The sequence below is a fragment of the Pungitius pungitius genome, chromosome 3 (assembly GCF_949316345.1).
Source record: "Pungitius pungitius chromosome 3, fPunPun2.1, whole genome shotgun sequence".
NCBI classification, from domain to species: domain Eukaryota; kingdom Metazoa; phylum Chordata; class Actinopteri; order Perciformes; family Gasterosteidae; genus Pungitius; species Pungitius pungitius.
The window spans coordinates 17,371,178-17,391,435 of NC_084902.1; the positions used below are offsets into that span (position 1 = coordinate 17,371,178).

At 41.7% G+C, this 20,258-nt stretch overlaps 1 protein-coding gene across 1 annotated transcript in view; it reads right to left on the reverse strand.

Moving 5' to 3' along the window:
- LOC119217811 (glycerophosphodiester phosphodiesterase domain-containing protein 5) overlaps positions 1-19,137 on the reverse strand; it is a 31,455-nt gene extending 12,318 nt beyond the window's left edge. Inside the window, exons 1-10 of the mRNA XM_037471759.2 lie at positions 19,111-19,137; positions 17,240-17,365; positions 15,370-15,534; positions 4,524-4,606; positions 3,886-3,991; positions 3,576-3,679; positions 2,659-2,752; positions 2,205-2,264; positions 2,012-2,110; positions 1,765-1,858 (exon numbers count right to left, since the gene is read on the reverse strand). Coding sequence (XP_037327656.2) covers positions 1,765-1,858; positions 2,012-2,110; positions 2,205-2,264; positions 2,659-2,752; positions 3,576-3,679; positions 3,886-3,991; positions 4,524-4,606; positions 15,370-15,534; positions 17,240-17,365; positions 19,111-19,137 — 958 coding nt within the window. The remainder of the gene's footprint in view (positions 1-1,764; positions 1,859-2,011; positions 2,111-2,204; positions 2,265-2,658; positions 2,753-3,575; positions 3,680-3,885; positions 3,992-4,523; positions 4,607-15,369; positions 15,535-17,239; positions 17,366-19,110) is intronic.
- Between the last annotated feature and the right edge of the window lie 1,121 nt (positions 19,138-20,258).

The window sequence follows — 20,258 nt, forward strand, 5'->3', positions numbered from 1 at the left end:
TGTTTATACAAAACCCCGCTTAAAAAGCTCCAAATCATCCCTTTAAAGATCGACTCCAAGCTCTCCACAAAACTACAAGCTTGGGTGGGCGTTCATGTCAATGCAGCAGAAGTAGGGAGACAATACGACCTCTTGTGTAAACAACTCTTTCCCTTATCTACTGCTAAGCAAGACCTGACTCAGCATCACTCTACTCTGCTGAATATCCATGGCAACCAAGGACAGTCGCCATGGAGAACAAAAAGAGAAGGGAGAGACGTTCGGGTCAAAGACGATGCAGTGGAGAGGGAAAAGGGAGAAAAAAGAAACAGGCCGGTGGGGTTGGAAAAGAGGTTAGAATAATGAAAAAAAATTACAGAAAACAACATAGTGTATGAAAGGGAGAAATCGTCAGGGGAAACAGGGGAAAAACAAACTCATTGATTTTCTGTTGAGAGGGAGTGGAGTCGGAGAAAGAAGGTTGGCAGGGAGGGCTAGAGCCGTTCTGTCCATGCCAGAAAAGTTCATCACGTTGCTGAGGGAGACATTTGATTTTACCTGCCTTCTTAACCCCATTCCATCCCACATTCTACAGTCCATCGCTCCTGACCTTCTTCCTTTCCTCACCTGTCTCATTAACAATGCTCTGTTATCTGGCTGTTTTCCCAACTCTCTGAAGGAGGCAAGAGTTAACACACTCCCTTCTGAAAAAAACAACTACAGACCGGTCTCTCCTCCGGTCTCTCTTCCCTTTCTGTCCAAAAATATGCTTTCTTTAACCAACTGTCCTCCTATCTCCACCGTAACAACGTCCTTGACCCCCACCAGTCAGGCTTAAAGGCGGTTGGGAAGAATGCTCTCCTCTCTGTCTCAGAGCAACTCCACAATGTTAGAGCCGCCTCTCTCTCCTCTGTCCTCATACTTCTGGACCTTTCTGCTGCATTTGGCAAAGTAAACCATCAGATTCTTATTTCCTCCCTTCAGGAACTTGGGCTCAGGCTCTGCTCTCTCCTACGCTGATGGCCGCATCTACCGGGTAACTTGGAGAAGATCTGTGTCGGAACCTTGTCCTCATACTACTGGAGTTCCTCAGAGCTCCGTTCTGGGTCCCCTCCTCTTCTCTATCTACACCGCTCTGCATCAGAGCAAAACACTCAACAAGATCGCAACTCTTTGCCGTCCTAGTTCCCAAATGGTGGAATGAGCTCTCTGATGACATCAGGACTGCAGAGAGCCTTTACATCTTCCACCACAAACTAAAGGCACACCTCTTCAGACTATACCAAATTGCAGCACTTAAATTGTACTTATAATGGATCTATAAGTTGTAAATCGGCTTATTTTATGAAATTGCACTTTCTTGTTTCTTGTTCTTCTGAGTTTGTATCCCTATGGTTGAAATAGACTTATTGTAAGTCGCTTTGGATGAACGCGTCAGCTGAATGACATGTAATGTAATTTTAGAAAAACTCTATGCCTGGTGGGCGGGGCAGCTCACAGACACTACAGCTGAAGCTTTTATGGTCAAAACCCTTTATTGTCAGCCCATATGTCAACCACCTCCTTCAACCTTTATTCACACCAGTTACTGCTGTTCGTTGCTTGTCGGTTTCAGCGGTGATGAGTCATTCAGCTTGAAAAAAATCACTATCAACTAAATAAGTTGAATAACTGTTTAGTCAACTAATCGCAACAGCCCTACTAAAAGATGGAATGTGGGGTGAAATACTTCAACCGCTGCAACACACATGCCTCTCAGAAGATAAACACTCGGTAGGGGATTACCTCTCTTGCTCATGCGGAAGAAGTGCAATGCTATAGGCCAGGAGAGTACGACCATTAGCGAGACGGCGGCCACGTGGAGGAAAGGCGCCGTCACCTGATGACAAAAAAAGAGGAAGCTCGTGACAAGGGCTTGGCCAGAATAACTTGGTCAAATCACAATGCACAAATTAACGTATGTGTAAACAAAAAAGCGTGTGAAATGTGAAATCCTCTCCTGTGATTGGCTGGTGTGTCCAGACTGAGTTACCTGCAGCGAAAGAAGGAGAGTCTTCCATTCTTTGCTCCACAGGTCAGACAAGATGGCGGTGGCTGTGACAGAGAAGGCCAACGCCACAACAATGCCAGTCTGACAGAAACACAGGAGGACGGGAAAACACCTTGTGTGATATCTTGATATGTCAGTGTTTGTATTTATTAACAAGGGTTATTATAATCATTACCTTGTGGCTCCAGTGAAGGTAAAGCCTCTGTCCCTCAGAGAGCAGACACACGGCCAGCACCTGAATAATATTTACATATTCATCAACATTTTTTACAGACAGCTGATTTAAGTCATTTGCTGCATGTATATTTTAAATGTTCTCCTGTCCTACTGTTAATCTTTATTGTTTATATTTGGTCTATTTCACTCTCTAAATGATTTTAATGCATTTAGAGTTTTTTTTTATTTGTGCACGGATTGACACGGATTGTCTAACTATTCACATCAATAATATTGAGACCGATCTTTCTCCATACAAAGGGCTGACAGGGTTAATAGGATAATGTGAACTAAACACATTGTTTGACAAATAAAATATGTGTGTCTTGCCAAGAAGTCCAGTGAATCTGTAAAGAGAGGACCAAAGTTTTCTCAGCACATGGTTTCTGACAGGTTTGAATCAGTGTCCGTACCAACAGAAGGGCGATGTATGTGAAGAGAGCAGCAGCAACCACCAGCAGCACCAGAGACCAGGGGAACCAGAAGCCCAGAGTCCCAAAGTTAAACCTGAGGAGGCACAAGAAAAACAGCTTGCAAAACCAGCATACTTCATGTTTCCAGGATGGGTCGCTCATTTCATGCATTCATGTATTCATTATTAAGATTAAATGTAATAATAAAGCTCTGTGGCAAACGTTTATGATTCTATTAATACGTTTCATTCAGCAAGATCATCTTCTGGAATCAATACCACTTATACTCATCATTCCTGAATCATAAAAAACAAATGGCCATCAACAAACAACAGCATGGTCACATGACTTCAATAATCACTACCATTAAGCTTCCGACTTGTAATTTGATTTCACGCAAAAACCTATAGTCCCATCTAGACAATAATCACCAACCGGCCTTCCTTTCCTGAGAGGGTTTTATACTGATGTCACTTATATCAAAGAGGGAAACGCTAAATTCTCTGAGGCTTGTTCCACAACTCATTAATTTATGTCTAGGAAGACTGACCATAATTATGGACATGATCATAAACATTCTGTATTAAGCATGCACTCCAACACCACTACCTCAGGTTTGATACTGCTGATCCTCTACGTATATGTAACAACACAATATTTTATTACATATACCTGCCATTGGACCATATTGTCTTGCATAACAAAATGATGCAAATATAATTCAATACACCTTCCATTATCTGAATCTTTTTGATATATTTTCATTATTTGCACCGCAACCTCTGCAAAGCAATTCCCCTAAGGACAAATAAAGTATTTTATTGTATTTCCATTACAATTACTTTAATGTGCCCATCATATCCGGAAACACTCCAACGCACTGGAGCCCATATGCGTGTGCGTGTGTTGTTACCCACCAGTCAAAGTCAATGTAGTCGTTCTGAGCCTCACTCCAGAAGTAGAGAAATAGAAAACTCAGGAAGAAAGTGAGGATCAGGAGGCCAAAACTGCCACATTCCACCTGTAACACACACACACATATACACATGTTCAGTTTAACCAAACCACTTCTAGCCGGAGGAATGTTTAGTCTTTAACTCTTTGGTCCAGAAAAGTGAATTTAAGGTTGTCTTATGTCATAATTCAACATCTGGCAGTCACAGGGGAGATCACATGTGTACATGTGTGTATGTGTGTGTGTACGTGTGTGTGTGTGTGTGTGCTTACCTTGCTGCAGCAGCACTCTCCTGGCTGGGCACGGGCTCTCTGGTACCGCCTCCATTGGCAACCATAGAGGCCGGCTAGGCAGGAGACAAACGGCTGGTGTTCATACCTGAATGAGTCAATGAGGAATTCATATTAATGAAAACAAAGAATAAAGACTAGGTTGCACTTTTATTATTTCAAAAAACATTAAGCTGCATACTTCCAGACAAAATAATAACTTATAAATCATAACAGTTTAAAGAGCAATTTCCAAACCACAGCAGCTTTTGATAAGAATAGATTTTAGCAGGATCTCACTTGCAGGTGTCACATGGGATGCTACTCTAGATTACCTACTGAGCCCCTGTCAGTTTCAGATCTTTAAATCCTCAATTTAATCAAAATTCAAGGTTATTGACCTAAAGGTTCTGAACCAGGACCTTCCGCTATTTGAAGCGATCCTGTTGTTCGATTTGATTATTATTTCCTTCCGCTTCTCAATTTATTATCAAGTTGCATCAACATAACACACCTGTCCAGAAGCACTGTCCGCCATTGTGTTGAATGTCACAAACACAGTGTCTTCGGAGAAGCATGGACACATATACAATGACTACTGCTTCCTGACTGACATTACTTTGGAGTGTGTTGCTCCGTACCTCTGCAGCAGCTGCCGCCGCACCACCTTTAGCTTCCCCAGCTTCAGTCTGGTCACAAGAGTACACTCACCCACAGCCCGGCATCACAGAGACCAACGGAGAGAGAGAGGAGGAAGAGGAAGAAGGAGGAAGACGAAGAAGAGGGGGCAGAAAAGACAGAAAAATAGGTACCACCTTCACCTGAGGGAGAGAAAAAGGTTTGACTCGATTTAAAATCACCAGAATCAACACACAAATTAAAACACCGTTCAAGAATTTTTTTCTAATAATGTCAATTTATAATCACAAGATACAACATTATATATGAAAACAATCAGGTTCTTCTTCCTCCTTTTAGCGCTTTAATGGCATTGGGCAAAGTCCACAAGGCCTAAAAAGAAAACAACCAATCAGAGCAGAGAGTCTGCACTACTGCTGGTGAAGCTTGTGTCAAACTGTCAAACTAGGCAGCGCTGATCCAGCGTGAATCGACAATTTCGGATCAGCTGAGACAAAACAAAACCCTCTCATTTTAAAGGTATTTGTTAGGCTGTTTTACTTTGAGGTGCCCCATGAACATTAACAGCTGAACAACAATATGAGCAACAGTGTGGGGCATTAAGAGCAGTTATAAAACAGCTCTGCATCCTCTGCTCCACTGAACCAAATAGCAGCACCACTGCGCTCCTCAACAGAGCAGCAGGCCTGCCAGTCAGCCAACGACCAGAGCCTTGAGCGGCTGACACAGAATATCTACTATCGCTGTAACTCAAACAAAACTTGGCTGTTACACTACGACTCAGTTCAGAACTCAGAAGTTTGTTGAACATTAAAATTCATTAATTATTTCCTATTTTGGAAACAATTTAAACAATCATTCAAAAGTGTCGCCATCTCTCACAAAACAAAATTCCAGATCAGACTTGGCTAAACCATTGAGCCTCCCCTTTCTGGAGTTGTGCTTATACTGAACCTGATGTAGTACAGACCCAGATAGGTGCCCTAAATCTGATTAACGTAGGTCCAACAAAAGCTTTTAAGCCCTGCGCCGTGAGTTAAAAAACAAAGAGGTCAGCTCAGCGCCTTAACACACATTCTCCACCACAAACACTCTGCTGACCAGAGGGTGGACTGGTTCAAGGCTAACATGCAGGATGTTTGATCTCAATACAGGGAGGCAGATTAGTGGTGATGGCGCGATGGTTTACTAACACCGATGTCACTCAACTCTACCTGAATACATGTGCAGCATGTGTGTGTGTATGTGTAACAGGATACACTGTAGTGCTAACAGATGGTTAGCGCACTGTTGTGTTCATCACAAACACCCGACTATGTTTCTTTTGTACTTCAAGACTGAACAACATGTCTCTTCAATAAACAACACAACATACTACTAAAGACCAAAGTTAGAAGGTTGGAACACCAAGAGAACCGACAATTTTTAATTTAACAATAAAGATAAAGAAAAAATGTAACAAAAATGAACCTTCATGTGTGGTACTCAGAGTCATTATGTCATTATATGTACTCAGCGGCACTGGAAACCTGCAGCGTGTGAAGGGCGCGATGGATTCAGGAAAAAACGTCATGCCGTCTGTGATGAAGGAGAAGCTTGGCCATAATTGTACCTTCCAAAAGTACAATGATCCCAAGCATACCTCAAAGTCCACCAAGACTATCAGAATAAAATTTTGTGTTCAGTTTTGGAAAAACCACTTGCTTTTTGATGAGCTGTTAAAATTGTCCTTTCGAGTGGTTTGACACTTAAACACTTAAAGTTTATAGATTTTGCAAATAAACCTAATTTGCAGTTGGATGGAATCATTTTGAGCACATTTATGTTTTATGTTGTTTCTTACCAAAGAACATTTTCTATCATTATGTGAAAAACATTTTTTTATGAACATTTATTTTTATATATAAACTACAGCCTACTTTTTGATCCAAATCAATACAACCTCCTGTTCTGCTATACAATGATCCATTTGTTGGGGACTGACGTCGGCCGAGTCACCACACTGCCACCATGGCAACGGTGACATCAGCTCTGTTATTATTACTGCAGAGAGAAGGATGAAGTGAGCCGGGTAATAAAGAAGAAAGGGCCAGACGGAGTAATAAAGAGTGAGAAATCACCATCAGGAGTGTGATGCTCTGAAACCATAAATATTCTGCAGGTTCACAGCGTGAGATGAAAGGTGGCCACAGAGAAACTTTAAGTCTTGACAGTCATTTGGTGGCTGAGCAGAGAGCCGTTGTCGTATATTGTATATTGTATTTTATTGCTTATATTCTATAATGTGGGTTTATACAATGTTCTCCAGTGGCCCGAGCTACTTCCGTAGGTGTGTTTGTGTGTGGTTTTGGGACAGGAAGCCGGCCGCAGACTCCCAGAGTTTCCGGATGACACCACCCTCATTGGACTCATCTCAGGTGGGGTTGCGTCCAACAAGTGAGAGCTGAAGATCAGCTCCATCACCAAGAAGGCTCATGTTCTTCCTGAGGCTGCTGAAGAAATTCAAACTGCCAAAGACGATGATGGTGCACTTCTACACGGCCATCATTGAGTCCATCCTCTGCTCCTCCATCACCGTGTGGTACGCTGCAGCCACAGCCAAGGACAAGGGCAGGCTGCAGCGTGTCATCCGCTCTGCACAGAGGGTGATCAGCTGCAATCGGCCGTCTCTCCAGGACTTGTTCGCTTCCAGGAGCATAAAGTGAGCAAGAAAGAATGTGGTCGAACTCTCTCACTGCAGACAAAAACTGTCCCTTCCATCTGGCAGGAAGCTGAGGTCCATCAGGACCAAGACGTCACGCCACACAAACAGTTTCTTCCTGTCGGCAGTGGGGCTCATCAACAGAGCCCGGGTCCCCCCCTGACTGACTCTGTCAACCTTAACAGCTTCCTGTCCCAGTTGAATTTTATTTTTTTATTCAAGAAGCGATATATGTTTTAGCAACACGTTTGTTATCCCCCCCCCTTGCACCGCTTCTGACGCATCATTAGCGATTCCTTTTTCTACATCTTCTTTCACTGCTGTATAACTCATGACTTTTAAAGCCAAAGTGGGTCGGAGATCTGACAGGTGGTCATGATGTGAGGACTCAGGATAACAAGAATAGCAGAGGAGAAAGCTTCACAATTCCTCAGTCTTTGTTTCTTACATCAACAAGCTCCGTTCTGTCCCTGTTGGCTTTCTAAACTAATTGACTTCATCTCGGGTTTGTCTTCCACGACCATCTGTACCTGTCAGTGCTCCTCTTCCTCTCTTGAAGGTAGTCAGTGCTTGAGCAGCTCGACATGAAACTACATGAGTGGACAGCACCTCATTGAGTCAGCTCTTCACAGGTGGGGAGCCAAAATGGGCTGAGGTCAGCTATCGGCACACTTTTCTATTTACACAGGTGTGTCACATTTATAGGGGTCACTTACATTCATCAACAATGAAAACAGGTCATTTCCAAATGAAGACTCCAGAGTTTGTATAAAACCTTCTGAACAGCTTGGGAAAGGGCAACACCCACAAATAGAAACATTTATAGGATTCATGGTCGATCCTGAATCATGTTGGCATTGAAAATTCCTGCAAACCGTGGGAGACGATTGATGTCAATGCTTCTGTGTCAGCTTAGCATCACAAATGCAGAGACACATGATGCTAATGCTGTAATAGGTTAGCGTGGCTAGGCTGAGGCAACAAGTTTATAAAAAACATTACGGTTTGCGGCAACATAACGAGGTAAGAACGAAATGTACGAACCATAACTACATGAATAAACTGCCCTTACTCAACTTCTGTTTAGTGACAGCAGTAACAACATGAAGTTAAACGTTTCCTTTTGGTCTCACTTGGGACACGAACACCAACCGTCTGGGTGAAAGTCCTGCGTTTGTTTGGCCTGTCGCTTGTTACACTTGTTATAATACAACCTAACTTCCACACTAAATCCTAAAATGTATCCAGAGGTTGAGTATCAAACCTCAGCCTGGTGTTCGACTGACAGCTCGGCTTGTGCCCCCCTGCTCCTCTTACGCCTTCTTTCCCTCACACACCCCCACCTGACTGTTTGAGTCAGCATGTCTTCTTTCTCCTAATATGGAGAACCTACATCACCATCAACCATTCGCTGTAAGCCCGCTACGCTGCTCCTGGAGCACAGATCCGACAGATCCAGGAGCAGCTCACCTTGCTGCTAGATGACGCTTTGCCTCACTGTTTGAATACGTCCCCTTTTTTCCCTGAAGGGCCCTGTTATATTTCATCCTTTTTTAAAAAGATAGTGGAGTCAACACGCAGAGATGAACTGTGTAATCACTAAAACACACATAGCACAGATAAAATACTGCAGAGCCTTCCGTCCTTGATGCTGTGGCGCCAACAGATGAAACCATTGAACCAACACGGCGCCACGCGAGCTTTGTGACACAGGGCAGAGTCTGTGTCCGAAGCAGAGTCAGACGGGCAGCATCCTCTGGGACATCGCACCGACGAGGAGGTGGGAACCACCGCAGCCTGAGCCTCTTGCTGAGTGCATCTCTGCACGAAGCCGCAAACAATCAAGTACATTTCACACAGTAACCTGACACACACGGGTCAGAAACTATGCAAACCGTAAGCGGCACTCCCTTTTTAAATGGTAGAGCTCAATCAATTAGTCCCTCAACACAAAAATCAATCAGCAACAATCTTCAAAATCAATCAAAGAGTCAGAGGGGTTTTGATGGAAGAAAACGAGCTTCAGGTGGAACTTGTGAAAGATATCATTCCGATTTACTAATAACTGGAGAAAATGATTTCAGACGGTGAAAATGAAGACATTTCTTGTCATTAACAGATTCAAACTTGAATTAAACTATCCTAAGTGATCCGGTTTATTACTAATATATTTAGCATACTGATTTATTATTGAGAATGAAATATGAAGACTTGACTAAATTTAGGTTGAATAGAACAAAATACACAATGAGATCTATCCTTCCATTTATTTATCTGTCATCTATCCATCCATCCTTGCATTATTATATCCATCAACAATCTATCTGTCTATCTATTAGTCAGAGATGCCATAAAGCACGTATATCAAACTCGCGGCCCGCCGTGTACAGAAAGTACAGAAAGATCCCTACGCATGCACGGTCGCTTCTGACAGACGAGAAGCTGGCCATGTTTTTAATTATATTGATTCGTACCGTTTGTGCCCCCCCCCCCCCCTCCCGTTGCCTGTCCGCATGGGATGTGAACGTCGAAGTGTCTGAGCATCCTGGGGAGCCCATGGTAGGACGAGGTGCCAGTCGGGTTGAAGGCTCCTCCAGGTTTAACAGTGAGGCCAGATTGTCTGAGTAGATTAACAGCAGCAGTTAAAGACCATTTACCATGAAGGAAGTTGATTCAGTCTGGAAATGTTCAAAGCCGATCATAGGTGCGATCTTATTCATTTTACTTTAATATTTTACTATTGCTGCATTGCAAACTGCTATCTCAACCCCAGCTGTCTCACAGCTTCTTCTACGGGAGATGCAAAGAACCGACAGAGGCCAGCAGGTTGAGAACATGTGAGACGTCTGTCATGTTTCGGCTCCATTACGTCGGACGGGGTAGCCGACTGCCTTGTGGCCCCGCCAAAGAATTCGATTAGAACCCGACAGGGCCGAGTACAGCTGGAAATATTGCACCTATTGATGCGGAGCCGAGAGGCCGATGCCAAGTCTGACTATTAGAACACACCGTGACATGAAACCAGTGGGATTCATTTCACCATAGCAAAAACTGAGAGTTTATGGCAGGTGTACTAAAGAAAGGGTCCACTGGAACCTTATCAAATGCAGGTGGGGCACACAAATTCCCCACCTACATATATACTGTGTATATATATATATATATATATATATATATATATACACACCACCACATGTGAGACTGTATTGGAAAAATAAGAATTACAAGACTGCTAGCTGGTGAGGTGCAAATAATATTTTAACAATTCAATTCATTTTACTTTGGCCTAATTTGTCTCAAAGGGCTTTACAGTCAGTCCTCATGTGACATCCTCTGTCCCGTGAACCTTCACGGCACCCTTTATAAAACCCTTTAACACAGAGGAAAAAGGAAGAAACCTTAGATTGAATGGCAGAGGGGGGGGGGGATTCCCCTCTGGGGATGGACGGAGTAAAATAAAATATCTATGAAAATACAAGGAGGATCTGTTTACTAGATTAATCAGATGTAAAACAAGAGAGGCCAGCTAGTAAAATGTGTGTATTAATCGTAAACTGACGGTGTGTGTGACAGTAAATAAAGCCCTCAACACAAAGTTGGCGGAGGTCAAACTGACCTGTCGGCTTTTCCTCTGACACTGAATTTGAATCCCACAGAGCTTTTGGGAGCGCCCTTTAAAGCAGCCACTTAATTCCTGCTGCTCCTGTGGAGCTGCACCGCTGTGGTTTCAGGATGTGATTATGCACATGCGATTACCTTAATCTTTAATGATCCCTTGGGGTATGACTGTTAGATTAGAAGCAGGTCAGCGCTGAAAATGAAGGCATTTTTAAAGAACATTGGAATTATTTATTTATTTGAGCAGTAACCATTCTGCTCAAAAGGAGTGGGCCGAAGCAAAAGAGCTTATAGGCGCCCACCCCAAAATTAAATAAAATTTGTCATCTCACATTAGTACTACAGACCATAGTGCCAAATACAACAAAACAACATCAACAACAATTACAAAACAAAAGCATAAGGGATTATATACACAATGTCTGATCATGGTAGAATACTCCTAATGGACAATATTTTCTTTTTTATACTTCTTTTGTTTGTATTTATATTTAAACAGGTTGATATTTGGACATTGTTTCATGTCTATTTCTAAGTTATTCCACAATTGCACGCCATTAACCGTAAGGCTAAAACTTACGGTTGTACTATGTTTTTGCGTCCTAAAGTTCAATTCATCACGCAATGCATAACCAGCAGTACGTTCTTGAAACCTTCTTTGTATTTGACTTGGTAATAGTTTGTGCCTCGCCATCTGTACTGTTTGGAACTCAACAATGTCATAAAACTTCATTAACTTAGATTTTAAAAATAATGAGTTTGTGTGGTCCAAAAACCCAACTTTATGAATGAGTCGGATGGCTCTTTTTTGCATTGTTACTATTGGTTTTAATGTGCTTTTGTATGTACTACCCCATACCTCAGAACAATAATGTAAGTGGGGAAAAGTATAAAGTATGCAGAGCTTTGATTTAAAAAAAAATGCTTTACTTTTGCAATTACTGAAATAGTTATTGATATTTTAGTGGTTAAATATTTGATATGAGAATTCCATGTAATTCTAAATCATCTATAATAACAAGTATTGTTATAGACGTTTTGCAAATATCGTTTATATAAATGTTAAACAATTTTGGGCCCAAAATTGAACCTTGAGGTAAGCCACACACAATTTCTTGATAACCTGACTGATAGTCTCCTATTTGCACACATTGTTACTTACAGATACTTTCAATAACACTTTTTAAGGGCTTCATATCCATATCATAATAGTCTGTAGAAGTTTTATTTTTACATCCCCTAACAATGTCCAGTGTCTCATTTTCCTCAACAGGTTTAAGAAACAATGTCTTAGAGTTTGTGTCTATTAGCTCACAATTATAGCTCTCAGCATTTGGAATATTTGCAGCAAGGTTCGGGCCAACATCCACAAAGAATTGATTAAATGTGTTGACTACTGCATTCAAATTATTTATAGTGTATAGTTTATATTATATTGTGTAAAAGTTAATCTAAAGGAACCACAGTGAATAAATTGGATTAAATATGATATAAAGATTAGATATATTTTGAGAGCATTAAGGAGATGGTATAAAGTAGAGTAGTATAAGAGTGTACATATTAGAGCAATATCAAGAGAGTATACAAAATCACATAAAAATACTTATTTATTAGATAATATAAGTACGAAGAATAGAGTGGTATAAAAAGTGGACTGGCATAAAGACTATAACGATTAAGGTAGTTTTAATAGAGTATAAAGATGGGGATTGTATATAAAATATGAATATTATATTAGGACAAATGGAGTACAAATGATTATAGTAAAAGATAACAATAGTAGCAAGAGTATAAGCATTAAAGTAATAAAATGAAAATAAATATGTGATGGAATTATATTGCTGAGTAAAAGTGTGGAGGAACTAGAGTGGAAAACTAACTGACACAGACTACATGTGAATACACGAATGAGCTCCTGTGGTGCAAACACAAAGCTCTGTAAGCCAGCAGCAGATCCTGGATCTGGTCCCAGGCTGGGAGGGGGCCGGTGGTGACGACATAATGCAATCACATAGTGCTGGAGGCCGCCTGTACGATGCCAGGGTGCATTCAGTGTGCTGGACCACAATGCAGAGAAAAACCCAACCTTGGAGGAGGAGATATATACGTTTCCACTGAATGTGCAGACAACGCGGAGGAAAAAGATACAGATGGATGAATAGAGACGGACAGCTGTTAGCCAGAGAGAGGGACGGAGAGGAGACAGCTCCATGAAACAATGCAGCCCTCTGTCTCCTCTGTTCACTCTCAGCACACCACAACAACACTCGCCACGAGCTCCTGAAACTATACGTGAGCTCAGAGTAACACAAGACACCGCTCAACCCACTGCATAGCTTACTATCAGATGGATGTCAGGAAGCAGGAGAGGAAACATGCACTGGGACAATTGAGTGGGAAGAACAGTCTGATACCGTCGCACCGAGTCTGCATGAGACGCACCAGGCTTTCAAACCGAACCCCTACCTACCTCACTAGTAGACTAGAGTGGTCTGTGCATGAGTGTTGCAATCTTTCCCACCACGACACAAAGAGGGAATGATGTTAAGGAGCTGACAATTTACCGTAACAAACATCGATTTAATCATTAAACTACTCGCTACATGTTGTCATCATCACAGCCGCTGAAACAGCCTCAGTGAGAAGGAAGGAACCCTCATCAAAGGGCCATTTAATGCCTTTTTATTGCTGGACTGGGAGTTCTGTCGACCTGTGGGAATATTCGGTCACAGTAATAGAGCAGATTTAATCAACAAGTCTTTGAAAGCAACTATAAAAAACAATGCACATGGAAATTCCAATGCAGAGAGCTTTTAATTCCAACTGTGTCGCATTTCATTAATATTAGTTTACTTTTTTTTCTTACCCCTTTTCAAGAACAAAACAAAAGAACATACATCGACAGATTGCGCTGCCTTTGGGCGAGACAATGGATCCAATCGGCTGCAGACGTGAGGGTCTAACTCTCTCTTAAGCGTGTGTTTGATAATGTTTTGGTTATTGCAACTGTAAAAATGGGCTTCTCACGTTTGGGAGGATTTAAAGCACAGAGAGAGCGTCAGCACTAATAATAGCAGTGCCTCATCAGTGGCCACTAGCATCGGTTCATGGATTCACCAGCGTTGTGTGTAAAGGCTTTAAAGTCACTTTGTACCTGTTGCTATGCTACAACCATTAGTCCAATATCAAGAAACTATCTTTAAACGATTCATTGCCCAAGTCATTTTTCATGCCAGCCTCTCAGGATATTCTATTACACTTAATATCGTTGGGTTTTGGATGGACGAAATAAAGCATTTAAAAACACCACCATCTTTTGAGATATTTGGGATGGACCTTTTTCACTATCTCATCTATACACCTTGACGATAATCAGCTGATTAACCTTTAATTAAAATGTACGGGTCTTGGAGACCGCCTCTTAATATTTTAACTTTTAAATCAACCAAGCTGCAAATTGAGTTTGAAAAAAAAAGTTATGGAGCTGAGAAGGAAACACAAAGTCATCCACACAAAAAGAGAGAATACTCTGTAAAGCTAACAAAGATCCACGACTCCAACCCTTTGTGTCTTGGGGGGAAAAGCCCAAAAGCCGAGTCAGGCTTTAGGAACATTGTCAATTGACTTATGTCCAAACATTCCATCTGTCATTTCTGCGCCTATAACAGGAACTGATGGTTTAACATTGGCGAAATCTGCATTTGTGCTTCTGATTTTTGGTGTTGAAAAGGAGGATGATGGAGCAACACTGACGTCATCCAGAACCACACAGGGGGGGCTGCGCAGAGACCCACCGCTGGTTGCTGTGACGGGGCTGTGTGAGCTTTAGTGTCAGGCAGGGCTGGAGACCAGCTGCTGCATCATGACACTCTCCCCCGTCTCCCGTTACCATGACGCCTGCTTCAGGCCAGTGTCTCCCGGGTACTGGTATACAGGCCAAATGCAAACTATCGCTCTCTCTCTCTCTCTCTCTCACAAACACACACATATACACATACACACATACGTACACCACAAGCTTCACTGGGTTTGCAAAACCGATTCTTATAATTCCGGAAAGATTTCAGACATCTCAAAACTGCAATGTTGGAGCTTACTTGCCTCTTTTGATTGGGTCAGCAATGCTGAAAAGTGTGGTTATCAAACCAAAAGTAAAACTGATTTAAAATCATTGGTGGATTATTGTGCGTATCCATTTAAGTTTCTGCTGGTACATGTGGGCCTAAAGTGAATTACTTTTTCTACTGTTGGGAAGCTTACTCTATGATAACATATCACTTTATCATAAAGTATATATAATCAAAATCTGTAAAGCAATGGACTAAATGTATCAAATAGCAGTAGGACAATATAAAGTAGCATATTCACTCTCTGACACAGATCTAAAGTTACTTTCTGGAAATGCTGTGGTTTTAGCTGCTGGTGGTTTAGGCATCACGACTGGATCACCTGAGGTACAACAGATTTGATGTGTGACTATTCTTTACCAATTTTTCACCTTTTCTCTATTAATCAGCGATTTCACCTACAGTCATGAGCGGTGCATCCCTCCTCAGTGTTTGCATGCCACTCTTCTGGCATTTGGCCCTCAAAACACTGTAACTCCACTTCAGGATGTTCCACTTCCTGCTGACACTGCTCATTCCGTGATGCTGCTCTGTGCCATGTATCACCAAGCCGCTACTCGTTCTCCACTGGCAGATTAAACCAGGGGGGCAAGACGTGAGGAAAAAAGGGTGCCAGCCACTTCCACTTCAAGTCGGACATGTGATGACGTGTTATCACTTGGCCCATGTGATTGATTAACCAAACCTGCACACCTGAAGGATAAACGGGTGCTTTCAGCTTAGCGATAAAGAACCAGACCTCGTCACCCACGAGCGTTATCCCTCACATGGCTGCAACTGCGTGAGCTGACCTTGGGCCCCGAAGGGCGACCAATGAACATATATCAAGCGCTCCCGGTTGAATTGACAGCAGACTTTCCGCCAGGTGTGCAGCCGCCAATCAGCTCGTTTTGATCTGCGGGTTAACAATGAGGTGGGCCGACAGAGACAGGGAACGCAATCAATCACAGCTCTGTCACTAAATCAGATGTGGAAAATTACCAGCGTGTGACAACTGCTGAGCCACATTCTGCGGCCTCGGGTGCTGATGGAGGAAGAGGAAATACTCAAAGTGACGTCAGTGGGAGCACCGCTATGACAGAAGTGCTTGAAAGCTGAAAAGCTGCAATCTTCAGGACAGGAAGCACAGTAATATTAGCAATGACTATAATCTTTCTTGAAATAATCAATAGCCACTCACTCATTTTCAATATAAAACTGAACACCTCCCATTAATTTAAGTCTGTTTATGCTTATGTTTATGTTTTTTAAGGATCCCCATTAGTCTACACCATAGTGCAGACTATTCTTCCTGGGGTCCAGGCAAAAACATTAACATACAAATCATAAAATGCAGCATGACCAATGTTGGTGAACTGAAACACAGACTTAAAGAACAACATTTATAGTAAGAAAAGAAAATAACAAACAAAAAACAAAAAGCCTTGTTGATAAAAAAAAACATTAACACAAGATATAAAATCAGTGGTTAGAGACTTCATGCGCCTTTATTTTGGGGGGTAGTTAATAAGCTGCCCTCCCACATGCACCACTTCTTTCTCAATAGCTTGACTGATCCTCCCTACCCAACGCCACCGGATAAGATTAGTACCGCCCTAGTTAAAGTTCTCACCGTCGGAGCATGACTATGAATTAGCATACAACAATTTGCTATATTGAATAAGAATAGAAACTGAGACCACAAACTCATGTTTAAATTGTTTACTGAGGGAATAAACTAAGTGAGAAGTAGGGCAATTTCCTCATAGAGTTCTATACGATCAGATCTCCTCCCCCTGCTGGTCAGTACAGAATGAGCATACCTCACCAGCACAAGGATGGCAGCCTTTATGTACAGTGCTCTCATGTATATAGTCCTGATTATGGGAGAAATGTTTCTTAAATATTGCTATGCAGGTTTCCCAGATAAATGTTCTAAAATGATAGATCCACTCGCTAGTTACATTTCGAACATTAATGTTATAGCAAACTGATTAACGAGAAAAGAAGAAGAAAAAGGGCACTTCAAACGGAAAAAAGGATCCCTTTCATAACAGCTGATGTTGACAATATCTTTGAGAGAAATGACCAAATGTACAGGGAGGGAGACAAGTAGTGCGCCAGATGGAACAGCTCAACGGATTTAAGCCGAAGTGCCTCCGCCGTAATGAAACGTTTCTGGTGTCTACTAACCCCGTTTCACATTAAAACGAGTATTTGCATTCCTTCCTTCCTTCCGGCCACGGACTGATATTCCCATCGGAACAGACCCCGAAGAGACCCGTCTTCTTACCTGAGGCTGCGCTCTGCTGCTCGCGGTCCGCTCACGAGTCGTGCTGTGCTGCTGCAGCGTGTAGCCTCGCGCGGCAGGCAGCCTCTCGAGCTCCGTGCGTGAGGACAGTACGAGCACGCGCTCCGGCTGAAGGGGAGGGCAGATAAGCACGAAGCGTGCGCGAGAGGGGGCTTCAACTCACCTGTTGCTTACGTCACCACCCTCGCTTGTCTCCTTCTCTGGCAAAATGATATGTTTTATTCGAGAAGAAAGCCTGATATTAACCGATTCATTGAGTACTGAGTACAATAACTTATCACTTTGAATATACTTCCACGCTTAATATTCTATATTAGTAATCATGCTTTTCTTGAGAGGATATATTACTTTGGACTACATGGAAAAACATATTCCAAAACATGGTTAGCAACAACCTCTTGGAAGCCTTTTTTGTTCAAATTTATGTCTGACCTATTTCTTAAAATTAAAAAAGTAAACTTGATAAGATGCAGATTTTGCCTTGTATATTAATTATATTCTAAAGGTATTTTTCTCACTTCTGCATCAGTTCTGTGATGTTATGGCAAACTCTTTCACACACGTCACACTAGTGGCGGGTCGTGCATTTTTTCCACATGGACCTTCCTTTCGCGTTCATGTAGCACAACATTCATGTAGCACAACGTTCATGTAGCACAGCGTTCATGTAACACAACATTCATGTAGCACAACGTTCATGTAGCACAGCGTTCATGTAGTACAACGCTCATTTAGGACAACGTTCATATAGCACAACGTTCATGTAGCACAACGTTCATGTAGCACAGCGTTCATGTAGCACAACATTCATGTAGCACAACGCTCATTTAGGACAACGTTCATATAGCACAACGTTCATGTAGCACAACGTTCATGTAGCACAGTGTTCATGTAGCACAACATTCATGTAGTACAACGCTCATTTAGGACAACGTTCATATAGCACAACGTTCATGTAGCACAACGTTCATGTAGCACAACGTTCATGTAGCACAGCGTTCATGTAACACAACATTCATGTAGTACAACGCTCATTTAGGACAACGTTCATATAGCACAACGTTCACGTAGCACCATGTTCACGTAGCATCATGTTCACGTAGCACAATGTTCACAAATAAAAATAGAACTTTTTTTTTTTTAGAGATACAAGTTTCTCATAGGACAGAGAACCTGCGAAGTGTCATATTATGATGTTAGAAAATGTGATGCATTGATGTAGACTAAACAAGCTAGACAAGGGCATCTACAGATATAGAAATGGAACAAACACATTAATGCAGGTCATTGTTGTAGCAGAGACAATGGGAAGCAGGGCGTTGTTGTGAAATGAACAAATTCCCCACGGTAAATAAAAAGGTTAAAAGAATGACAGAAGGAAAGTCATCAACCTCTTGAGTATTCCTCAAGAGATACAAAACGTCAAACTCTTTTAGTTTGAGGTCACTGATCTGCAACACAAACCTACACACACACACACACACACACAGTGACTGGGGCCTCCTCTATCTGATACTCTAACAGAGGGTTGCCGTAGCAACTCGGTGCACCTTTAATCATAACACGTTGAATCTGTTCAATAAGGCACGAGTCGCCACAGTAATGGAAGCCCCGGTAACCTGTGCAACACACACAGGTAACAGCTTTATTACACTGCATGAGTGATGATAGCCAGTAAAAAGACATCTGTTGTTCACAGACAAACAATAAGAGATGACGCCATACACACGTACACACACACACACACACACACACTGATGTCATAATTCTTAAAACATTTAAAGACAGGAGACTATAATAATAGTCTAATAATTCTACTTTTGTTGTAAATAAAGGGACGATGTTCCCTTTACCTTGTGACTCTGCAGAGCCATACACATGCAGGCTAAATGCTACATGCGTCATGCTAAAATACTTGCAGCGATAACGCCAACAGGCTAATGTTTGGTAGGTTTAATCTTGCACTTTGTTTAACATATTAGTAAGGCATTGCCTCAATTGCATCAAACAGAAAGCACAGCTAATAGTGAAATTCTTAGTTTTGAAGTTACAAACGAATTCTGGGCTAAATCTATTTTCAGCCCTAATGATTTGGAATGTAAAGGATGCACCAAAATAAACAGGAGTCATCCTTTGGACACCATGCCCATTTTTTTTATTTTTTCAGCTAAAAACCGAAAGAAAGTCAAATACATAATGCTTAAATATAATTACAGATATATAAATCCACCGATGCACATGCTGTATACTACATATGCCCAGCAGCATGTACACATATTTCCAAGGTTTAATCAAATCCGGCTCACATGTCACATGTTAAATGGCCTTAACTGGAAGATTTGGGGTCCTCAGCTTCTGTTTCCATCATTCTCTCCTGAGCTGTACAAAGAAATTGGAGCTATTAAAGCATATCCTCATTCATTTTTAATAAAATTACACACAAATATATGATTCAGACGACAATGACAGGTGTTTCTTTTTTTCTGAAGACATCTGAGGATTTTCTATAGTACATTACATGTCATTTAAGTTTTATCCAGAAGGCATTACCAGTCTCAAGTGGCCATAGCCTTGTTTTCCAATCCCGGAATGTTATATATAATTTGCTATCTATTTACACAGTGAGTTAAATATTATACTTCATCAAAAGGATATCTGACCATAATTCTAAAAATAAGAGGTAGAAATAAACAGAATGCTCCGATATCACCTGATTCTGGTCTTTGTAATGATGAAATACGTGACTGTAAACTGAAACAAATGGTAAATGCTTACCCAAGTAGAGATTGTACATAATAAGATTTATGTGCTGTGGCCAGAGTCCTCTGCAGTGCTCTTCCTCTGCAGCGGAGGCTGTTATATAATAGTGGGGAGAAGGTGGGGGCTCCACTGCAACACTAAAGGACATCAATCAACACACTCACACACACACACACACAGTTGATTACATGACCCAAAGAAGTGTGGCTTGTAGCAGATGCTTTTTATCTTCAGCAATACA